General features: G+C 38.7%; 1 protein-coding gene across 4 annotated transcripts in view; it reads left to right on the top strand.

Annotated features, from left to right (window-relative positions):
• EFL1 (elongation factor like GTPase 1) overlaps window positions 1-23,128 on the top strand; it is a 133,825-nt gene that overhangs the window by 7,437 nt on the left and 103,260 nt on the right. For all 4 annotated transcript variants that reach the window (XM_067030032.1, XM_059056039.2, XM_067030031.1 and 1 more), the window contains 7 exons: window positions 2,914-3,047; window positions 5,013-5,150; window positions 6,724-6,938; window positions 16,170-16,293; window positions 18,043-18,119; window positions 18,860-18,996; window positions 19,999-20,121. In XM_067030032.1, coding sequence (XP_066886133.1) covers window positions 2,914-3,047; window positions 5,013-5,150; window positions 6,724-6,938; window positions 16,170-16,293; window positions 18,043-18,119; window positions 18,860-18,996; window positions 19,999-20,121 — 948 coding nt within the window. The remainder of the gene's footprint in view (window positions 1-2,913; window positions 3,048-5,012; window positions 5,151-6,723; window positions 6,939-16,169; window positions 16,294-18,042; window positions 18,120-18,859; window positions 18,997-19,998; window positions 20,122-23,128) is intronic.

The raw sequence follows: 23,128 nt of genomic DNA on the forward strand, positions 1-23,128 counted from the left end.
CCCGAGGTTCTGATTTCTGTCCTCTTCCTTTGGGACCCGGGTGGGAGGGAAGGGTTCCATTGTCCCTTGTTTGACTAAAGATCAGATTATTTCCTCTTAACATAATGAATGCTTTACCTTGTGAAGCATTCAGCTGATGCCAGATCTAAGAAAATGGGTGCACGGTAGTTGGATTCTGAGCCAGATGCCTCATATGCGTGATTTTGTTTAATCCTCCCAGCAATCCTGTGAGATGGATGTTATCCTCATTTTACATATGTGCAAGATGGAGTTCACAGGGGTTAAGAAACTCCCCTGAAGACAGAGTAGTTAGCATGTGGTAGTAGTCCTGGGAGCCAAGTAATTACATTTGCAGCCTCGTCGTTTGCACCAGGAGTCTTTGGAAATCAGTCAGTCCCCAGTCCCCGTTCATTAATGACTTTGGCACCTGGCTCATCGTTTTCCTTTTTACCCAAATCCACCAGGGTAGCTTTTACCGTTTCTGAAAATGACCTCTCCAACGGCATGGCTTCATCAGTAGTGACGTGTAGATCTCCACTTCACCCTCCCTCTGGCATGGCTACTTTCTGGATTTTAGCATCATCCAGAACTGTTCATCTTTGACATTTCAAATTCAAATACTCCCTTCTCCACAATCTTTACTCTTCCCAGCTCTGTTGCCCGTGTAGCGAGGTACCCATTCTTTGATTTCAGAGAGCCCTTCAGTCTCTTGAGCCGCATCACTGTCCTTCATTTACTTCCTGCCTCATACAACCCAGATTTGTCTTTTTGCTGACAGTCTTGCCAAGGTCCTCAGTTTGCTTTCTTCACCTTCTGTCCTCCCACTAAAACTCTACCCCTGATAGAGCTAACTCTCTACACTTTTTTCTCCTCATACTTGCACTGGGTTCTCAGCTGGTCCTCGGGCTGCTGGCAGACTTCCAGTATGTTGTCTGTCTGGCCTTCCTCATTCTCTGCAACAGCTCTCTTAAACCTTCTAGTCTCTTCCAGTCCACCTCTCAGTCCCTCTCCCACAATCTCAGCGGACATTTTTACATTCCGTTTCACAGAAAACGGGAGAATTCTCTCAACCTTTTGCCACTACCCCTCAAACTGTAACAGTATTAGTATCCTTGCTTGCCTCCTGTCACTGTGAAAGACTTGTGCTCTGGACTTATCTCCTTTGTCCTGGTGCCTAACTGTCAGCTCTTAAGCATGCTAAAGTCTCTCATCTTGTGTGTGTGTGTGTGTGTGTGTGTGTGTGTGTGTGTGTGTGTGTGCGCGCGCACGCGCACGTGTGCGCATCTCTCTGTCACTCTAAGTCTTAGTCAAAGGTGTGCCGCTGTTACCGTTTCAGTTGTTCTGACAATAGGCCCCATGCTTTATGGTAATGGCACATATTAGCAATGTGAAATTGAGTGAAAGATAGTTGGTCCTTGATCTCTGACTTTCTCTCCAGGGTGATGTGAACATAGAGAAGTTCTGAGTAGGTTGCAGAGGTTTAGAACCCTTATATTGATTTCAGGAAGTGGTTTCTGGTTTTTTTTTTTTTTTTGGCGGTATGTGGGCCTCTCACTGCTGTTGCCTCTCCCGCTGCGGAGCACAGGCTTGGGACGTGCAGTCTTAGCAGCCATGGCTCATGGGCCCAGCCACTCCGCGGCATGCGGGTTCCTCCCGGACCAGGGCATGAACCTGTGTTCCCTGCATCGGCAGGCAGACTCTCAACCACTGCGCCACTAAGGAAACCCTCCAGGATTTCTTATTCTGGTTCTTAGCGAAATGAACAAACAAGTGTCGTTTCTTCAGCTGCAAAGTGTAGAAACATCTGTGACCTTCATAGGAAGTGACTAAGGTGGTAGATAGACCTGGGTGTGTTTCTGTCTTACAACTGCTTTTGTGACCTTGGGTAAATCACTTCCCTTTTGGGAGCTTTAGCATGTTTAAGAAATGAAGGGTGGGGCTGCAAAAATGCTGAATGATTTCAGAAATCTCATAACTTTTGTTTTATGTGATGGGAGCGGATAGAACCCTGAACCCTGCTAGCACTGCTCACTTTTCTCTGGTTTATTTGGTTGGGACCCTGGTGCTTATCCTAAAGGGTAGCTGTGAGACTGATGCTGTGAGACCTGACAGTAAAAGACTCGATTAAGGAGGCACACGGGGCCATTGTTCCAGGGCACTGGCTCTTTGACTTTGTTTAGAGATGTCCACAGTGCTCTCTGTAACCTAGGGTGGCCAGGAGTTCTGGTTTGCCTGGGACTGACTTAGGGCTTAGTGGGACGTGGGACTGACGTTGGCGTTTGATGGGATGTGAGACTTTCAGTGCTAAAACAGGACACATAGGCATGAGTCATGCTCTCAGCTTACAACTTTGTTGTGACGATTAAAGGATACAGTATATCAAACGTGAGCGCACGTAGCACACTGCTTGGCACATAGTAGCTGCTCTTTAAATTTGTGACTTGGAATTGACTGTAAGTCTTGCTGCGCATATTCACACACTGCTCTTTGAGAAGTTGTAGGGAAGTAGCTGGCCACCTGCTTTGTGTCTTTTCCATTAGTTTCTTGTAGTCCCAATTTCCTAATCTGCACAGTGAGTAGAAGAAAGTTTATGTTGTGTGGATATTTTAAGGGCTCAATCATGTGTGATTAGCACAAGTGTTTAGCACAGTGCCTGGCTCACAGTAGCTCTTGGTAAGTGGTTACTAGATTATTAGAAAAATACAATCCTTTAACCTTTTATACCGATGCTGTTTGGAGTTGATAGTTCCATCATTGGGAATTACTAAGTTGGAATGGTAGCTGTTGATTGAGCTTTTGTCTTCTTTAGCTTTATTCAGTCATTTCTTAGAAGCTCTCTGACTTTGGGTTGCCAGAGGAAGAGTACTGTATACCTGTACAACTGAAAATGTGTGTCTTCCAATTTCATTTCAGGTGAGGAGGAGTACCTGATTAATCTGATAGACTCTCCAGGACATGTGGATTTCTCCTCGGAAGTATCGACGGCTGTTCGCATTTGTGACGGGTGCATTATTGTAGTGGACGCTGTGGAAGGGGTCTGTCCGCAGGTAGTGGATTGTAACGTGGAAATATTTAACTGGTTAAAGAAGGTGTGGGGAGAGAGGAGGAACTGACTGTCTATGACTTTGTGCCACTTGGGACGTTTCACTGACCATCAGAAAGCTGGTTTTACATTTCACATTCGATAGTTTTCTGGTCTGTGATGGAGATACATCCCCCAAGTTTTGAAGGGGTAGTAGAGAGAATGACTTTAAGGTGCCTTGACGTATCTGTCATGTCCTCTTGGAGAGGAACTCAGCAAAAGTGGGAGAGGTGTTTAGGAGGATCTGGGGGTTTCACTCCAGTGGAAAAGTTTCTGAACTGTGAGAGGTAATTGATAGCAAGATACTGAGATGGGAGAGTCTCCTGTTGGTTTATCAGTCTATCCCCCTCCCACCAGCACACGCTGTCTCTCTGCCTTCCTCCTCCCCTTTCTTACTCTTCCAGATCCTTAATCTAGACTTTCTTCTCTTTCCCACCACAGTTCAAAAAGTTCACCCCTAAGGCCAGAGTGAACATGTAACTCCGGTCGACATGAAACTCAGAGTGGCTTTCTAAACTTAGTTTTAAAAATAATTTTTGTTTGAAACCATATGTTTTATCTTTAAAAATGTTGTCATCTTTGTGTCCTACTTCTTAAATGCCCTTATTTGTTTTAATGTTTTTTAAAAAGAATAAGAAAAGGTTTAAATTAGAGGCATACCTCTGAGATATTGCAGGTTTGGTTCTGAGCCACTGCAGTAAGATGAATATCACAGTAAAGTGAGTCACATGAATTTTTTTTTCGTTTCCCAGTGCATATAAAAGTTATGCTTATAGGACTTTCCTGGTGGCGCAGTAGTTGAGAGGCCACCTGCCGACGCAGGAGATACGGGTTCATGCCCTGGTCCGGGAGGATCCCGCATGCCACGGAGTGGCTGGGCCCATGAGCCATGGCTGCTAAGCTTGTGTGTGCGGAGCCTGTGCTCCGCAATGGATGGGAGAGGCCACGACAGTGAGAGACCCGCATACTGAAAGAAAAAAAAAAAAAAAGAAAAAAGAAATACTCCTTTGCTAAAAGATACTAACCATTTCTGAGCCTTTATTGAGTTGTAATAGTAACATCAAAGTTCACTCATCACAGATCACCACAACAAATAAATGAATAATGAAAAATGTAAAATGTTGTGAGAATTCCCAAAATGTGACATAGTGACATGAAGTGAGCAAATGCTGTTGGAAAAATAGTGCTAATAAACTTGCTTGACGCAGGGTTGACACAAACCTTCAGTTTGTAAAGAATGCAACATCTGTGAAGCACAATAAAACAAAAGCACAATGAAATGAGGTTTTCTTGTAGAAATGGAGAAAAATTGATAATTCTAAGAAGATATGCTCTAATTATTCTGTAACTTCCCATCTGATTGCCTGTAAGGGCACAGGTCCCCCAACTGGAGAAGCACAGCCCTAGTCTTTGTAGTGTCTTAGGTATCCTGACAAGAGAAGTAAAATGAACAGACCTGACTCTAGAATAGCAGAATAGTGGGAAATGCTGAGAGGTTGTTTATGATCAGGAAGGTGTACACAGGGGATTTCTGGGGGAATGTTCTGTTTCTCGACTTGTGTGTTGGCAACATGAGTGTTTGTTTCCTGACTATTTACTCAAATTCAGTAAACTCTGTGAGTGTGTGTGTGTGTATATGTGTGTGTGTGTGTATAATTCTCCAAAACTCTTCACTGTCTTTTACATAATTTTATTTATCCTTCTTAAATAAATTGTCAGTTCCATAAAGGCAAGGACAGTTTCTTATCTGTAGTTCTATGCTTCTGTGTTATGTACTTTGTGAATGTCTGGTGAACACCTGAGTCTGACTGGCATGGTCTGAATTGTGATCAAGGAGTATGGAAATGAGTTGCGTATTAATCCTGATTTTCTAATGTGCTTTACTCATTTCATATCACAAGCTTTACATTTTCCTTTCTTTTTTAATCAGACACAGGCAGTTCTGCGACAAGCCTGGCTCGAAAACATTCGTCCAGTTTTAGTGATTAATAAGATAGATCGCTTGATAGTGGAACTGAAATTCACCCCACAGGAGGCCTATTGTCACCTCAAGAATATTTTAGAACAGGTATTTTATCCTTTACTTCGGTATTTGAAAAATTGTGGCTCAAGGAAGAGTTGTAAGGAAGTTGCTGAGTTGAGTATGAGGCATTGCTACAGAAAATTCACTTACTTCGATTCACATGTGTCACAGTCATCATACCAGAAGAGAGGCGGCAGAACAAGTGTCATCTTAGGAGCCCCCTCCATCTCCTGGCAGTATCCTTGAATATAAAGCTTGGACAATAGGTTTCAATGTTCTCTTGTTTAAAATCCTGTAGTTTGGTTTCACAGTAAAGCAATATTAGGAGACTCTTTGGCTTTTTTTATTATCTGTCTTTAGGTGAAATTTTACCAAAGCATTCATTCGTTTATTCAGCAAACATTAACATACCTATATGTTGAATGAATGAGTTCTTGGATGTTCACTCTGTGCTAAGGACTATGACTACAAAGACAGGTCAGAGTCCCTCTTTTCAAAGATCTCACAGTGTGGTTGGGGAGACAAACACTTAAAAGAGAGATTTGGAGAACAATGAGATAAACCCTGGATGTGATTTGAGAGCATAAATGAGGGCTGCTTCACCCAGACTGGGTCAGGAGGAAAGGGAGAGTTAGGAAAAGTCTCACAAAAGAGGCCTTGAGATGGAAGAGAGGTAGCGTTTGCCAGGTAGAGAATTATGGTAAAGTCCTTCAAGAGAGAAGGAATGAGATACACAAAGTTATAAAGGAAAAAAAGCATAGTACAATGTTTCATTCAAAGAACTGCAAATTATTTGCTATAGTTGAAGAATGAGATCCTGTTAAGTAGTGGTAAGAGGCGGGAGTAGAAAGCATGGAGGTTTGAAATGTCTTCTTCAAGACGGTGGAGTGCCGTTGATGAGACCAACTTGAGAATATTTATTTGCTAAAGAAAGGGAATGATAAAGGTAGAGCAGTGAAAAAGAATGGATCAGTGGATCTAGTTCCCTGAAGGTATAGTCAGGGATGGAGTACCAATGAAATACTCCCTCCCTGCAGTGGAAGGAGAAGGGCCAGCGGTATTTGTAGATATAGATGGAACTACAGGTTGAATTATGGGGAGCTTGCAGGATTTCTGAATAATAGTTTCCGTTTTCTTTCGGAGGTAGGAAATAAGATTATGTACTTGAGAGTGAAAATAGTTGGGGGTTAGAGGTCAGGAAGAGGGCTTGAAGAGACGGGTAAACAGTTCAAACATCTGCTGTGAGAAATGGTGAGGGAGTTGACTAAGGTTATAAACGAAGAATTCGGGTGTTGGAAACCTTGAGTTCTAGTGACAGTTGGCCCTGGTCCTGGAAAACAAGTTGAAGATACGACAGATTAGTGTCTACTTTCAACTCATGAGCACAAAAATGACCTTTCAAAAGCCTTCCAGTTTAGCTTTGCTGGGTGTGGAAAGAATGGGTTGATAGCATATAAGTTAATGATTGCTATAAACGTTATCTCCATCCATGTGTGCTTAATATGAGCTCAAACTGTAACTTATGATTCTAGGCTTAGCAAGGGTTAGACAGTGTGTCTCCTGCTGTGGGAGTGCTAAGCATCTGAATGACATTCTGCCATTTTACCATCTCTCCTAGATTAATGCACTCACAGGAACTCTTTTTACTTCTAAAGTGCTAGAAGAAAGAGCAGAGAGAGAGACTGAATCCCAAGTGAATCCAAATTCTGAGCAAGGAGAGCAAGTGTATGACTGGAGCACTGGCTTGGAGGACACTGATGATTCTCACCTTTACTTCTCTCCAGACCAGGGAAATGTGGTATTTACAAGTGCAATAGATGGGTGGGGCTTTGGGTAAGTGTTTCAATGTAATTAAATCTCTTTGTGGTTTTTATATCCAATTGATTTTTTAATTAAACTTTTTATTTTGAAATATTGTAGATTCACATTCAGTCATAAGAAAGAATACAGAGAGTTCTCTTGTTCCTTTACCTAGTGTCCCTCCAAAGGTAACATCTTGAAGAACTGTAGTGTAATATCACAGCCAGGATATTAACATTGATGTAATCCATCACCTTGAAGAGCCTTCATGTTCCGCTAATATAGCCACACCCACTTCCCTCCCACTTCCAACCCCTCCTTAACGACTGACTCTTCTCCATTTCTATAATTTGTCATTTCAAGAATGTTATAGAAATGTAATTGAATAATATGTAACCTTTTCTGGATTGAATTTTCAGCATAATTCTCTAGAGACTTATCTAAGTTGTTGTGTGCATCACCAGTTGGTTCCTTTTTATTGCTTAGTACTATTCCATGTATGGTTGAACCACAGTTTGTTTGACTCTTTACCCACTGAAGGACATCTGGGTTTTTTCTAGTTTGGGGCTACTATGAGTAAAGCTGCTATAAGCATTCCTGTGTAGGTTTTCATGTGAACATAAGTTTTCATTTCTCTGGGATGAATGCCTAAAAGTGCATCGGCTGAGTCATAGGGTAGTTGTGTGTTTAGTTTTTTGTTTTTTGGGTTTTTTTTCGTGGTACATGGGCCTCTCACTGTTGTGGCCTCTTCTGTTGTGGAGCACAGGCTCCGGACGCATAGGCTCAGCGGCCATGACTCAAGGGCCTATCCGCTCTGTGGCATGTGGAATCTTCCCGGACCGGGGCACGAATCCGTGTCCCCTGCATCAGCAGGTGGACTCGCAACCACTGTGCCACCAGGGAATCCCATGTGTTTAGTTTTTAAAGAAACTGTCAAACTGGTGTACCATTTTATATTCCCACCAGCAATGTATGGTGATCCAGTTTTTCCACATCTTCACGCTCATTTGATATTGTCACTATTTTTTTTCTTTTTTCTTTTTTTAGCCATTCTGATAAGTGTGTTCTGATATGTTATTATGGTTTTAATTCACATTTTCCTGACAGCTTGTGATGTTGAACATGTTTTCATGAGCTGATTTGTCATCTGTGTATCCTCTCGTGTGAAATGTCTTTTCATGTCCTTTGCCCATTTTGTTTTTGTTTGTGTATAATTGACGTATTGGTTTCAAGTGTACAACATAATGATCAATATTTGTATATTGTGAAATGATCACTACAGTAAGTCTAGTTAGTTTCTATCACTATACATAGTTACAAAATTTGTGTGTGTGTGTATGAGGATTTTTAAGATTGACTCTTAAGAAATTTCTATTATACAATATAGTGTTATTAACTATACCATGCTATACATTATGTCCCATGACTGATTTATTTTATAACTGGAAATTTGTACCTTTTGACCCCCTTCACCCACTTTGCCAACCCTCTACTCCCTGCCTCTCACAACCACCAATCTGTTCTCTGTATCTGTAAGCTGCTTGTTTCTTTGGTTTTGTTTTTTAAAGATCGTACATGTAAGTGAGGTCATGCAGTATTTGTCCTTGTCTTTCGCTGTTTGACATATCTCATTTAGCCTAATGCCCTTGAAGTCCATCCATGTTGTTGGAAATGGCAAGTTTGCATTCTTTTTTATGGTTGAATAGTATTCCGTTTTGTGTATGTATATACTGCATCATCTTTATCCGTTCATGTATCAGTGGACCCTTAGGTTGTTTCCATACCTTGGCTGTTGTAAATAATGCTGCAATGAAGGTGTTGTGCATATATCTTTTCAAGTGTTTTGGGGTTTTTTTGCATAAATACTGAGAAGTGGACTTGCTGCATCAAATGGTAGTTGTATTTTTAATTTTTTGAGGAACCTGCATAATATTTTCCATAGTGTTTGTACCAATTTGCCTTCCTACCAACAGTGCACAAAGGGTTTCCTTTTGTCCACATCCTCACCAATACTTATTTCTTTTTTTTTTTTTTAACCAATACTTATTTCTTACCTTTTTTGATAATAACCATTCTAACAGGTGTAAGGTGATAGCTCATTGTCATTTGACTTACATTTTCCTGATAGTGATGATCAATATTTAGTGATGTTGATCATCTTTTCATATACCTGTTGGCTGTCTGTAGGTCTTCTTTGGAAAAATGTCTGTTCATATCCTCTGTCCTTTTTTTCAGTTGAATTGTTTGGGTTTTTTGCTATTGAGTTGTATGAGTATTTCTTATATTTGGGGTATTAACCCCTTATCAGGTATATAATTTGCAAATACTTTCTGTTATTCAATAGGTTGCCTTTTCATTTTCTTGACTACCTCCTTTGTTGTATAGTCCTTTGCCCATTTTCTAATTTTATTTTTTATTTATTTATGTTTTACTTTTGAGCTTTGAGAATTTTTTATATATTCTGGATATTAGTCCTTTGTCTCATATGTGTTTTATAAAGATTTTCTTCCAGCCTAGAGTTTCGCTTTTCACCTTAATAAGTGTCTTTCACAGAGCAAAGTTTTTAATTTGAGTGGAAGTCCAGTTTATCGATTCTTCCTTTTATGAATTATACTTTTGGCATTAAGAAGTCTGCTTAGCCCTAGATCCTGAATATTTTCTCTCATGTTTTTCCTGGACGTTTTATAGTTTTCCTTCTTACATTTAAGTCTGTGATTCATTTTGAGTTAAGTTTTTGTATAAGATGTGAAACATGGGTCGAGGTTCATTTTGGGGGCTGTGGGTGTCCCAGTTACTTTGACACCATTTATTGAAAAGCCTATACTTCCTCTATTGAATTGTTTTTGTACCTTTGTCCAAATCAGTTAGACATATTTATATAGGTCTATTTCTGAGTATTATATTCTGTTTCATTGATCTATGTGTCTGTCTTTCCACCAATACCACATAGCCCTGATTACTCTAAGTATATAATAAGTTTTGAAATTGGGTGGATTATTTCCATCACATTCTTCTTTTTCAGAATGGTTTTAGCTGTTCAAGGGTTTGTGCCTTTCCATATACATTTTATAATAATCTTTGCCTATATCTGCAAAAAAAATTTTGCTAGGATTTTGGTGGAAAATGCATGGTAAACTTGTATATTAATTTAAGGAGAATTGATGCCTTTACTATGTTGAATCATCTAATCCATGAAGGCTGTATGTTTCTCCTTTTGTGCAGATTTTCTTAGATTTCTTTAATCAGCATTTTGTGGTTTTCAGCATTTAATTCCTGTACATGTTATATTAGGCTTGCACCTAATTTTTCTTTTTTTCTAGAAATTATAATGGTATTGTATTTTTTATTTTGGTGTTCACATATTCATTTCTACTGCATTGAAATATAATTACTTGATTTTTGTGTGTCGATCTTGTATACTCTCACCTTGCTAAACCTATTCATTAGTTCTAAGAGTTTTTTGTAGATGCCTTGGGATTCTGTACAAGGTAGTCATGTCATCTGCAAATAAGGACTTTTATTTCTTCCTGTCCTGTGCCATTTTCCTTTCTTTTCTTGCCTTATTGCACTGGCAAGAACTTCCACCACTGTTTGAATAAGTGGGGAAAGTAGACATACTTGCCTTGTTCCCCATCTTTCAGTCTTTCACCAAGAGGTATAAGGTTAGTTCTAAGTTGTTTCTAAATGTTCTTTGTCAAGATAAAGAAGTTCCCCTGCACTCCTTTTTTTCTGAGTTATTACTATGAATTGGTGTCAAATTTTTTCAAATGCTTTTTCTGTATCAATTAATATAATCCTATGATTTTTGTTCTTTAACTATTAATATAGTAGATTACATTGATTTTTGAATATTCAACCAGTTTTGCATCTCTTTGTAGATTTTATATACAATTAACTTTTTAAACCTTATTCTTTGAATAAATTCAAAATTCAGAAGGTACAAAAATGCATACAATGAAAAGTCTCCCACCCTATCCCTTAGCTTTTTAGTTCACTTCCCCACAGAAAACTAGTTTGTCATGGCAGTTTCTTGTATATCATCTGGAGGTTATTATGCATATATGAGCAAATACATTATCAACTTTTATTATCTACACTAGCAGAAGTTACTGTGGAAAGAAACTCACTATATTGAGGGTGTGCATATGCTAGGCATTGAGCTAGTCACTTTACTTAAATTATTTCATTGAATTCTTAGAACACTCCGTTTATTTTTTTCCAGTTTTTTTAAATTAATTATTTTTGGCTGCATTGGGTATTCATTGCTGTGCGTGGGCTTTCTCTAGTTGTGGCGAGCAGGAGCTACTCTTCGATGGGGTGTGCAGGCTTCTTGTTGCGGTGGCTTCTCTAGTTGCAGAGCACAGGCTCTAGGCGCGTGGGCTTCAGTAGTTGTGGCATGTGGGCTCAGTAGTTGTGGCTCACAGGCTATAGAGCACAGGCTCAGTAATTGTGGCACGCAGGTTTAGTTGCTCTGCTCTGCGGCATGTGGGATCTTCCTGGACCCGTGTCCCCTGCATTGGCAGGTGGATTCTTAACCACTGTGCCACCAGGGAAGTCCCAGAACAATCCTTTTAAATAGGTATTAATATTTATTATTTAAGGTTCAGAGGTATTGATTGATTTGTTAAACATCACTTAGCCACTGAGTGGCATAGCTGTTGTTAAGTTTAAACTCTGCCTGGCACTGAAATTCATGCTTTTTTACCATAGTGCTTTTATGGGATCTTCACTATGGAATATAGGGAACCTTGTTTTTTGTAATTGCCCCTTCTGGGTATGTACACACTCAGGCCAAGTAGTAGTGATATCAGTTTTGAATGTGCTAGGTAATTGATTACATTTCTAACCACAACCATTACTGACTCGTGAAATCAGAAAATTCAGCTGATTTTTACTTTGAGAAAAATGTCTTCGGCTTAGGTAAACAGTTGTGGGGATATAATGAAATTTACTTTAGTTGTAGCTTAACCTTACCTATAATTTGCAGGGATAATAGAACCAGAAATAATGCACCAGGTGAAATCACCCTTGGCTATTCCTTGTCTTCCTTTTTACAGGAACTTGCCCTTCAACTTCCTTTTGACTGAACACATTTTGCCTTGGGCAGCATAATAAATTATAATACCATAATTTTTCTGTGATAGTTTGTAATAAATTATAGATACCTTGGTTTATTTGGTACCTGTAAAGGTCATACCAGACAAATAAATTCAGATAATGGATATATAGTGAAAATGGAAATTATAAACTTGAAAATTTGTACTTTTCATATGTAGTTGATGACTTACCATTGTCATTTTCTGGGCCTTGTCTCCTCATCTGAAAAATATGAATATAGGTCTAAGATAATGTCTAAGAATTTCTTTGAACTAAAATGTACAGTGATTCATTCAGTCATATAACAGGGTCAGACCTATTGATTTCTTAATTTGTAAATTTTGCTAGCGAGCTACAAGGTAAGGGGCTTGCCCTTTTCTTGTAATGATTTTCATAAAGAATTGAATGTTTTATGTGAATTTTAGTCTAAATCTCACAAATTAGGGAAAGTTTTTTGTGGAAGAAGGAATGGGGAGAGACTTGAATGAACAGAATGAGGGTAACTTCTCACAACTTTGGACATTTTTACATACTTTCAGTCAATAAATGAATTCCCCTGTATTAGACAAAGTCATCTTTATAGATCTGCTAGTGCCTGTTCTCAACTAGTTGACATGTTAATTTATGGAAAAGGGTTGGTGGAAATGAAGGCACTGGAGACCCATTTCCTTCCAATTTTCCTCTAACATGTCAGTGAATGGGGAAAGTTGGCAACTTCAATAGGGAAAGTTGTCACAAAAAGTGGGAAATGAGTACATTTCAGAATTTAGCAGATGGTTCTATAAACTCTTATATAGTGGGACAGGATTAAGAAGTGTGACTAGTGGCTGTGTGGCCTAAATCTGTTAATAGTTGTTACTCCAGGAGAATCTGCTCTGAAAAAGCAGAAACACATTGACTTTTGTGGGTGGCAGCAACGATCTAGTTCCTGATAAAGATAAATAGAGCTGAGGCTCCAACCCTATAAAACGGGCAGGAAAGAAAAGACAACAAAAAGCCCTTCCTTATAGTTTTGTCTGTGCAGCAGTGTCTTAGAATCCTGCAGTTAACATTAATCTATTGGGTACCTTGGACACAAAAGAGTATGTGGCCCAGAAATTTCATACTTGGCCAACCTGTCATTCAGGGCAAAAGATTGATAGGTCAGTAGTCTTGGAAAACATGTCCTGCAAATCTTTTCTGAGAATCTTGTTTGAAGTTATTCGGTAGAGGAAATGAATTAAAATAGAATTCAAGAATGGAGAAGTTGTGCTAGAAACTGTCAGTGTTTTAAAATTATAACTAATGACAGACACAGGAATAAAAGCACTAAGCAATAATGAAGAAAGGTTTGATGTTTATAAGCAACTTTTGTGGTAACTGGGGGATTGAAATGAATGTAAAGGTTGAAAAACAAGATTTTCAAAGATTTATGTGTCTGTATGTATATGTATGTGTAAATAAATGATGGACTAGAAAAGGGTTTGAAGACAGTGGTCTAAGCAAATGGCCAATTTCTTACTATAATTTATGATTTTATAGTATGTTTCAGTGTTTGTGAAAATCTTTGTTTACCACTTTTTGAGTTAAAACAAGACATATATCTGACACATTGTTGTAAAGGATAAAAGAAAACATAACAGTCTGGGTAGCCCAAAGCAACAACAACAACAACAAAAATACTAGAAGCATGAATAGAAATCTACCTAATCAGAACAGTTATGACAGTAAATGTTTGAATCCCCTGTTGAGGAGATACTGTCTTTTATAAGGAAATTTCCAGAGGTTTGCTAAATAAAATAAACATAAAGCATAAGGGACACAGGGTAAACACCAAAGCTTTGACTCAATATGTCAAACAAATGTGAATAAAAAGAAAGTAGGTTTGGCGATCTTAATGATAAGCAGAGCAGAATTTATGGCAAATGTGGCATAAGGATCATTTTTATATGGATAATTGGCACATTTCTGTAGTAAAGAGATTAATTATCATGACAGCAAAGTTCATGAGACAAAAATAGAAGTATAAGTAGAAATCCACAGGCATGTGGTTTAGGGGTATTGCATCATATCACAGTTTAACATCAAATAGAAACAAACCATATGAATAGTATTATAATTAAAGTCAGGATTTGTTTTAAGTGTCAATGAAGGATATATAAAAATTGATCCTATGTCAGGCAAACAATTCAAGTTCAAGGAATATAAACTATGTTGAAAGCTTATACAAATCACTCAGTCATTATCTCCAGTGCTAACCATCTAAGAATGGACCCAAGTTGCCAATAAGATGATCAAAGTGTTGGCTGTATTTATTGAGGACCCAGCGAGCATCACTGTAAAGAACAGGGCTCCCTGGTAGAGTTAGGCTGGAGAATGTGCTTGGGACCTCAGGCCACAGTAGTTGCCTCCCATTGTCTCCCTCCTGTAGGTCCTGTAATGGATCTGCGAATCTGCATGGAGGATTGCAGCCTGTTTGGCAAGATCAGGTGTTGAGAGATAGAAAGCCCAAGGTGAGATAAGGGTCTGCTGACTTGTCTCTGGAAAGATGGTTCTGTGCCTTGCTCTAGGTGCACTTAACTCCAGGAAGTCAAGGAGGAAGCTTGGCTTTTTTTACTGATTCCTGGAGTAGGGAGCAAGACAGAGCTTGCTTCCTTTTTTAGGCATCGGAACTCTGCCCAATAAGTATTGGCCATTGGCCTTCTTTTTGCTTGTGGAGTAGCCATTGAGGTGGGAGAGAGACCAAGAGTGCTCCTTTCAGCCCTCCAGAGTAGGAAAGCTATGTCTATGGAGTAAGGTAAAAATTGGTAAAGAGAAGATGGGTTCCCTCCAAAAAGATGAAAAAGATTATAAATTAATAATATAGTGATACTAACATATATAAACAATGTATAAATTATATATTATATACATGTTACATATACAATTTATATATAAATTTTTATGTAAGTATAAATAAAATAATAATAGAAACTAAAGTTTTGGAAAAGTAAAAAAAAACTCTAAAATAAATAACTGTTGGATCAAATTGGAAATGAAGCTTACCATAGTGAATTACTTTGGAAGTGATGGACCTTTGAGGCCATCTCTTTTAGAATGTTAGTAGCTTATAACTGTATGATATGAATTTTGATTCCTGATGGGTGTTTTACTCTCCCTTGGCCCTCAGTGAGAGGGGGCATTGGGTATTTATCTTCAGCAGTTTCTGTAGCATCAGTTTTTGCTTCTAAGCTGCTGCCTGATGCTCTTCATATTTCTGGTTCCATCCATAATTATTAACTTCCACTCTTGCAGCTCCCACCAGGCTTCTATTATCGTAAGAGAATATCAGCTAATTGGACTTGGTTGTAGTTAACCCCTGGATTCCATAGTTGTTGACTGACAGGTAAAGAATTGTCTAGAATCTGTTAACTTCGGATTCCTTCTGCATTGGAGAATATAGCAGGCATCTTTTAAATGGCTGGTACTTTGAGAGTTGGACTGAAAGCTTAGATTATGTAGGAACATACTGTTCCCTGCAGAAAAGGTATTTTTTTCTAGGTCCTTTATCCAGACACTGCAGATGTTGTAATATACAGCATCGTTATTTGTCAGGTGACCGCTCTCGTGTGGCTGGGGTTTCCAGTAGAGCAGACCTGGTGCTAACTGGCTTCTCTAAGGGCTGGAGAGAGTTAAGTAAGTGTGTATCTATCTGTTTCCTGTTTAATCCCAGATGCTAAACAGCCTTTTTTGGCAGGTTCTGGCTCTAGGGTTTGTCTTCTTTGTGAGCAATAGGTAACCTATAGCAGTGAAGGGCTGAAACAAAGTTTATTGTTGGCATGGCTGCAATCGGCAGCTGGAGCCTCCATTTCCTTGGCCATTATTCCTCTTGTTTTACACATGCAGAATTTAAAAAGGGAGGTATGGCATGAATCCTATGAATTTAGGGAAAGTTGGACAGGAAGCTGGGCTCTGGAGCGAGACTGCTTGGGTTTGAATCCCAGCTTCACTTGTTACCTGTGTGATATCTCGTGCTTCATTCTCCTTTTCTGTAAAATGGGGGGGATAATTAGTACTTACCTTGTAAGATAGTTGAAATGACATTCAAAACATGTTGAATAGTACCTGGCACAGAAACACTCACGTGTTAGCTGTACTCACACTTATTTATGTTGTTATTAATAAAGTGAACACTTGCTTTTCTTTCAGAATTGAGCACTTTGCCAAAATCTACAGTCAAAAAACTGGCATCAAAAAGGAAGTTCTTTTGAAAACCTTGTGGGGAGATTATTATATAAATATGAAGGCTAAGAAGATTATGAAGGTTGATCAGGTAATGTGACATATGTCCCTGTTGATTGTTGGTCACACTGTTGCCCTATGAAAACCTGTACTGTAACACGCCTGTAATTTGGCCTTGGTTTATGGGAGTCAGTTTATGAGGGATTTTCTACTGTATATATTTGGCTAAAGCTCATGTGTCTTATATCCAAGTATCGCTTAAATAGAGTTCTTTAAATATAGGGAACAAAGGACTGCCTGGGTTTTTTTGTTTGTTTTTTTCTTTTTAAGAGGAGCAAAAATCTCAGATCCTATGCATGTGAACTTGAAGACACATATTTTGCATCAGGCATTTGTGTGTCCCCTTCATAAAGAGACATCTCTTTCAGACATCACTGTGTGGCCCACACTTTATCCCTAGTCTTAGCTGAGGCCTTCTCTCATTGAATGTCAGTCACCATGCTTTGCTGATGTGGAGAGGCAGGCGCTCCCTGGAGCATTTAATTCTATCGATTGAGGTGATGTAAGGCTGCTGAATCACATAGCCTTAGAGGATGCTTTTCTTGAAGATTTTTTTTAGATGTAAAATTCAGGATTTTATAAATTCATTCTCATTGAAGAGCCATATATATTCCTTTAAGAAGGTATTCATAAGTATAAAGCCACAGGAAAGAAAAAATATCAGAAGACAACGCTGCTAACGCTGTGGTTTTCATTTCTTTCATTCTTTCTGGATAGATACATACATCCCTCAGTTGAGATTTTGCTGTTTATATAATATAGCTGCTTTTCTGCTTGACATCATATTGTGAACATCTTCTGTTGCCATTAAAATCTTTCTATAAACAGTGTATTTAAGAAGGAGCCAGTGTATGAAGTGGGAAAGAGCATGGTTTGAGAATCCAACTCTGTTTGAATCTCAGCTCCACCACTTACTAGTTCCATGACATTTGTCTCAGTTTTTTTATCTGCAAATTGGAGATAGTAATACTTATAGGGTGGTTATGATAATTATATGAAATATCCAAGAAAAGTCTTTAGAACAGTTCCTGTCACATAAGGACCCTATTACATCATCATTTACGTAATCATTCTACATAAATGTCGAATCTACATAAATTCTGTAAGATTGGACGTAGTTTTTATTTCTGTTTCACAAATATTTTGATATTTTAAGTAAAGCTGTGGTGGGCATCTTGATAAATACATTTTTATGTCTTGACAATGAGCTTTTTTTAACCAGGTATTCAAAGGTAATGGCCTAATTTCCCAATACCTTGCCAATAGTTCTTGAGAAAGAGGTTATCAATTTATATTCCAGCTCTTGTATATTATCCATCTCAAAGTGCTCTTGCTCTTATTTTGTACAGTTTGGTAAGAGAAATAATAGGGGTTTTTTCTTTGTTTTTTTTAATATCTTCTTCCTTGAAGTTGAACATTTTTCATGTTTAAGAACATTTTTTAGAACAAAGTCCATGGAAATTTTAGAGTGAAGTTTTAGCTGTCAGCTTGGGTATCATGTATTTCTTTGATGGCAGTGAAAGGGCAACTGCAGTGATATATCCCCCAAATGGTCTTGTTTGTGAAGTCCATGGTACATGGAGGAAGAGAACAGTGGGTTGTTACTGATTGTGGATTATTGGCTGTTTAGAGCATTCTTATAGCTACTTTCCTCCACTTTTCTGTTGAGTAAATATTTTCTGGTAGAAATGAAACACTGATAATAAAATATGTCAAGAATGAATATGTAAGATACTGATTAAATATTCAGAAATTTAAGCCCATTCATCCTTTTTTACAGGCAAAAGGAAAGAAACCTTTATTTGTACAGTTGATCCTGGAAAATATATGGAGTTTGTATGATGCTGTCTTGAAAAAGTAAGGCTGTTATAAATTGTTACATAAATTGGGCAGTATAATTTGCCTCACTTTTCAGTTTGATGAGTCACACTTCAGAAAGCTGAGATAGACTGAAAAAATGAACAGAGCCTTTACAGAGGAGTTGATTACAGGGCTTGGAAACAATTTAAAGGAGTATGTGTAACCCAAGTAAAGGGTGACAGGAGGGAGAGAACAGCAATATTTTATAGAGTGCTGAGGTGAAGAGATATAAAGGATGGAAAGAAACATTAGACTTTTGTTTATACAAACTCAGTTTAAAATAAAATAGTAATTGTAGTAGAAAAGGTGCTTAATATCAAGGATCACTAATGGGGCACTTGGGGAAAAACTTGCCTGATACAAGTGGAAAAGAATGTTTGCTTCAGTAAATTTCTGAGTTGTTCCAGAGATGGAATAATGATTTTTTAGTATTTATTTATACAATTGCTTTACCAGTTGACATAGCTTTTTTAGGGAGATTATAGAATAGTGCTTCTTGGGACGTTTTAAAGAAAAGTTCATTTGGAAGTGTATGGGTAGAGGTTGGAGCAGTTTTCTCCTGTGGCAGGAGCCCCTTCAAGCATTTTTTTTTTTTTTTTTGGTAGTAAAAGTAATACATTAGGAATAAATGTGTCAAACAACGTTGATTCCCTTTTCCTCACTGCTCCTTTGTGTCTTTATGTGATCTTTCTCTCTCCTCACCCCTCACCCCCACCCATCCTGTACATTTACTATAGGGACAAAGAAAAAATTGATAAAATCGTGACTTCTTTAGGATTAAAAATTGGAGCCCGAGAGGCACGGCATTCAGATCCTAAAGTTCAGATCAATGCTGTTTGCAGTCAGTGGCTTCCCATATCTCAAGCTGTTCTTGGTATCCTTTATTTTAATGGTTTTTAATGAAATCATAGATTTGACTAAACAAGAAAAACCAGTGTGTTATTTGCAATCTGGAAATCCTCTGAAAATAACGCATTTCCATCCAAAGTCTTCTGGGGTTATTTAAGGTTCTACCATGAAACTGTATTAAGTACTTTAAAAATTATCTAGGGCTAATACTAATATCAACCTGAATGTTCTTAAAAAATGTTTTTAGTTTTTATTTAGTAACCTGTAAAATAAAAACTTTTAGACTAAGATTTACATATAAGTAGATAATTTAGACGTTTGTCTTAGGATCACTGGTTCATTTTATTTATTTATTTTTGAATTTTATTTTATTTATTTTTTTATACAGCACTGGTTCATTTTAGACCCATATTTTCATTAGCTTGTTGATACTTCCTCTCACATTAGTGATTACAAAAAGACTTGATTTTAAATGGCTTACATTAACTAAAGTGATTTTATAGATGAATTTGGACTGTCTTCTTTTCCTTGACCTGTGTGTACTCAGCCGTACCCCTGCAGTGGGCTGGGGGCACAATGTCCTGGGAGTGAACCAGCAGTGGGTCTCAGAGCTGTGATAGACACATACCCCTACAGTGACACTCGCTCTGGTGGGGGACCTTCTTGTGTCATAGCTTGTGGCTGATGGTTGTTTTATACCAGTTCATGAAACGACATAAAAGATTTTGAGGACTTAAAAGGTCACAGTTAGCCACACTCCTGAGCTCTGTTGTCCTTCCTCACTTGATCCGTAGGATGTCAGTGTTAGATTATCTATCATGAAGATCCTTTCTGGGCTCTAGAGTGTCCATGAACTCCCTGAAGTTGTATCCATATTTTGAGATGTGATATATGGCGTAGTGCTGCCTTATAGCCCAGGCATCTTATAGACGTACATTGTTACCTCAGTATTTAGTTCATACTGTGAATATCTGCCATGGTGGAGGGCACTTGCTCAAGGTTTTGAGTCCTTAACAGCAGACTTCAGCTATGGTGTGTCAGAAACTTCCTAGTCCCCTTGATATTACAGCCGAGAGAGTGGAGAAACTGATGTGCGCAGGATCGCAAACATTTGATTCTCTTCCACCGGAAACCCAGGCACTGAAAGCAGGTGAGGTAAAGATGAACACAGCAGGTAACATATTTTTGATTGTCCTAAGTCCAGACTACTCTAGACCAATTTGCTAAATGCTAGTTTGCTAAATGGCCAAATGGCCAATTCCACAGATAAACAATTTCACAAACATTTCACCAGTTGCCTTTTGTTTTCTAACATTTCAGTTTTGCTAGAGCCATTTTGCTCTGCCAGTGGAGTGGGGATACCAGAGGCTCTGAGACTTCTACCTTTTGCCCTGATCACATTTCATAATCCTATAATCATGCTATATTCCATCCTCCTAAATAACCAGGAATGTGTTCCTAAAGTGCCATATCACCACCATGGTTGTGTCCCCAGGGACTGTGGAAAAGTGATTTATTCCAGGGGCTGTGGGGCTCTTTTGAAGCCCCCTATATGCGCTCCCCATGTGAGGGATCCTCCCATTCCAGGCTCCGTGTGGCTCATGAAATTCATGTGTATGTACTCACTTTCTCCTATTCTTTTTCTCCCAATCTATTGACTTTGCAGCCCCTGCCCCCCAAGTCACTGCTGTTCTCAGGGCCACTGTTGACTGTCCTTTGTTACATATTTCAGCCAGTTCTCAATCCTCATCTGACTAGATCCGTCACTACCATTTGACATGGTTGATCACCCCTCCCTCCTGAGTCACTTTTTTCCTTGACTTCTAGGCTTCCACACACTCCTACTTTCTCCCTGTCTCCCTGGCTATTTATTCTTTTATTCTTTTTTTTTTAAAAAAAAACAGAAAAATCAAACAAAAGTTTAATAACATATATACATGGGACAGACCCAGGAAAACAGAATAACTGGCCGAAACCCTCACCTTAAATACTGTGAGTGGTTTAGGGCTTCAAAGAGGAGGAAGGCAATTCACATGAAGATGGAAAAGCAAAAGTTTGGTTGAAAAGAATGTTTGCTGGGCTGTGCAGAGACTCTGGGACACAGAGTGGACTCTGATCTCTAGGTCCTGCCAGGTTTCCCCCCACACACCTGGCCCATATTCTTTGTAGTGATAGCTGCATATTCTTTTCTGGGGATAGCTCTATTCTGGGACCAGGCCCTTTATCTAAATTCTTTAGACAGCTAAGGGGACATAAAAAGAAAGACTTCCTGAGTCTTCTGCTTCTTAAAAATAATCAGCCTAAATTAATCCTCATGCCAAAGAAACACATTCTGGGGTAGCAAATTTTGCTCTTCAACAGTTCTGCCTTTGAAACGTCTTCAAGGAGTGTCACAGTCCAGAAGCTGAGTTGGTAGATTGTTTCATCTCATTAAACCAGTCTCAGTCCTGACAATAGGTCTGTCTAGTTAAATTCGTTTCTGGGGGCAGTGATACAGGTGGGCTCTCAAAGTTAGGCTTATAAGGGGCAAGCAATTAATTAGGTATTATAAGAGGCATTTCTATAGATACAGAAGAAAAAGGTTAATGGTTGGAGCAAATTATAAACCAACCTCTGAACCTAGGAGGCAGCCAGTCAAGATTTCTAGATGTCAGAGTCAAGTATTATCTGCATTGTGAAATGTCGTTGATGATGTTGTTGAGTGTTCAGGTAAACTTTCTGAGCGGTTGACACAGCAACAGGCCTGAAGATTTGCTAAACATGGGATGTTGTGTGGTGGTCTCTCTCAAGTGTATTGCAGGTTGTTCAGCTTCAGTTTGCAGGGCTTCAGGAAAGGGGCAGCTTTGGTTCTCAGTGATTCCGAATCAAAAGTGGGAGAAAAATTGGAAATGTTACTTTGGAGAGTTGTAGCCAAATATTTGAGGAAACTAGAAGAATTCAGGATCCAGTCCAGTTTACCAGTAGAAAAACAAAACCTCGAAGATGATAACAGAACTAGAATCGAATATCCCCAAGTGTGTATTATAGTTTCTATTGAAACATAATTTTTTTCTCTCTGAAATCACTCTCATTTCTACCCAAGATAGCCAAATTAAGACTAATTTGTTTGCAAAGTAATTTTAGTTCCATTACACTTGGCCTGATTATTTTTATAGGTCCAGCAAGAATAGCAACTGACTATATAGGCTCTTTTAAATCTGCTTTGCTGGAACTTTTCATAAGGAATTTCCAGATTGAACTTCTAATAGCCTCTTGAGGCTAGGAAGCCAAGCCAAATATTTGCCATCAGAGCTAGCTGTGTATTCTTAATCTCTTTTTCCAGTTCCTCTCCATCTCCCTGACTTTTTAACTGTGGGATGCCCCAAAGCAAGGCTTAGTCTTTGGACCTCATCTGTTTTCTACCTGCTGATCTTGTCCATTCTCAAGAGTTTACATGACAATGGCATGCTCTTAATTCCCACATTCATCTCCTGCCCCTGCATCCAGTCCATCTGCATATCCTGTTTACTCTTCCTTTGAAATATATCCAGAACAACTACTTTTCAACATTTCCACTTCTGCCTCCCTGGGTCCTCCCTGAACCATGATCTCTCATCTGGTTATTATAATAGCTTTCCAGCTGGTATCCCTGCTGCTGTTCTTGATAGCCTTTCGTGTTTTCTCAACACTGCAGCCAGGGTGATCCTGTTAAAAATTGAAGTCAGGGCGTGTCACTTTGTTCCTCACAGCCTTTCAAAGTTTTCCCTGGCAAGACTTCTGATAGATATTTAATTCTTGCTTCCTTTATTCCTTATTTGAATTTTACTGTTGAATTCTTTATGTGTGAATTATTTTGATGTGGGGTGATTTTTTTTAAAAAAATTACTAACCGATGGTTTTTTATCTTAACCAATGGTTTTTTTATGTAGGTTAAGAAAAATGTCAATATGTTGATAGGAAAGTGTGTTAAAATGTATAGATTTAGGGAAAATTGACATCTTTACAGTATTGAATCTTAATTCATTTCTAAGGTTTTTGGTTATTATCATGATAAGATATTTTTGTCTGTTTTATTTTTTTTTTATTTATTTATTTTTTTTTGCGGTACGTGGGCCTCTCACCGTTGCAGCCTCTCCCATGGTGGAGCACAGGCTCCGGACGCGCAGGCTCAGCGGCCA

The sequence above is a fragment of the Kogia breviceps genome, chromosome 3, assembly GCF_026419965.1.
Source record: "Kogia breviceps isolate mKogBre1 chromosome 3, mKogBre1 haplotype 1, whole genome shotgun sequence".
In the NCBI taxonomy this organism is placed as follows: Eukaryota; Metazoa; Chordata; class Mammalia; order Artiodactyla; family Physeteridae; genus Kogia; species Kogia breviceps.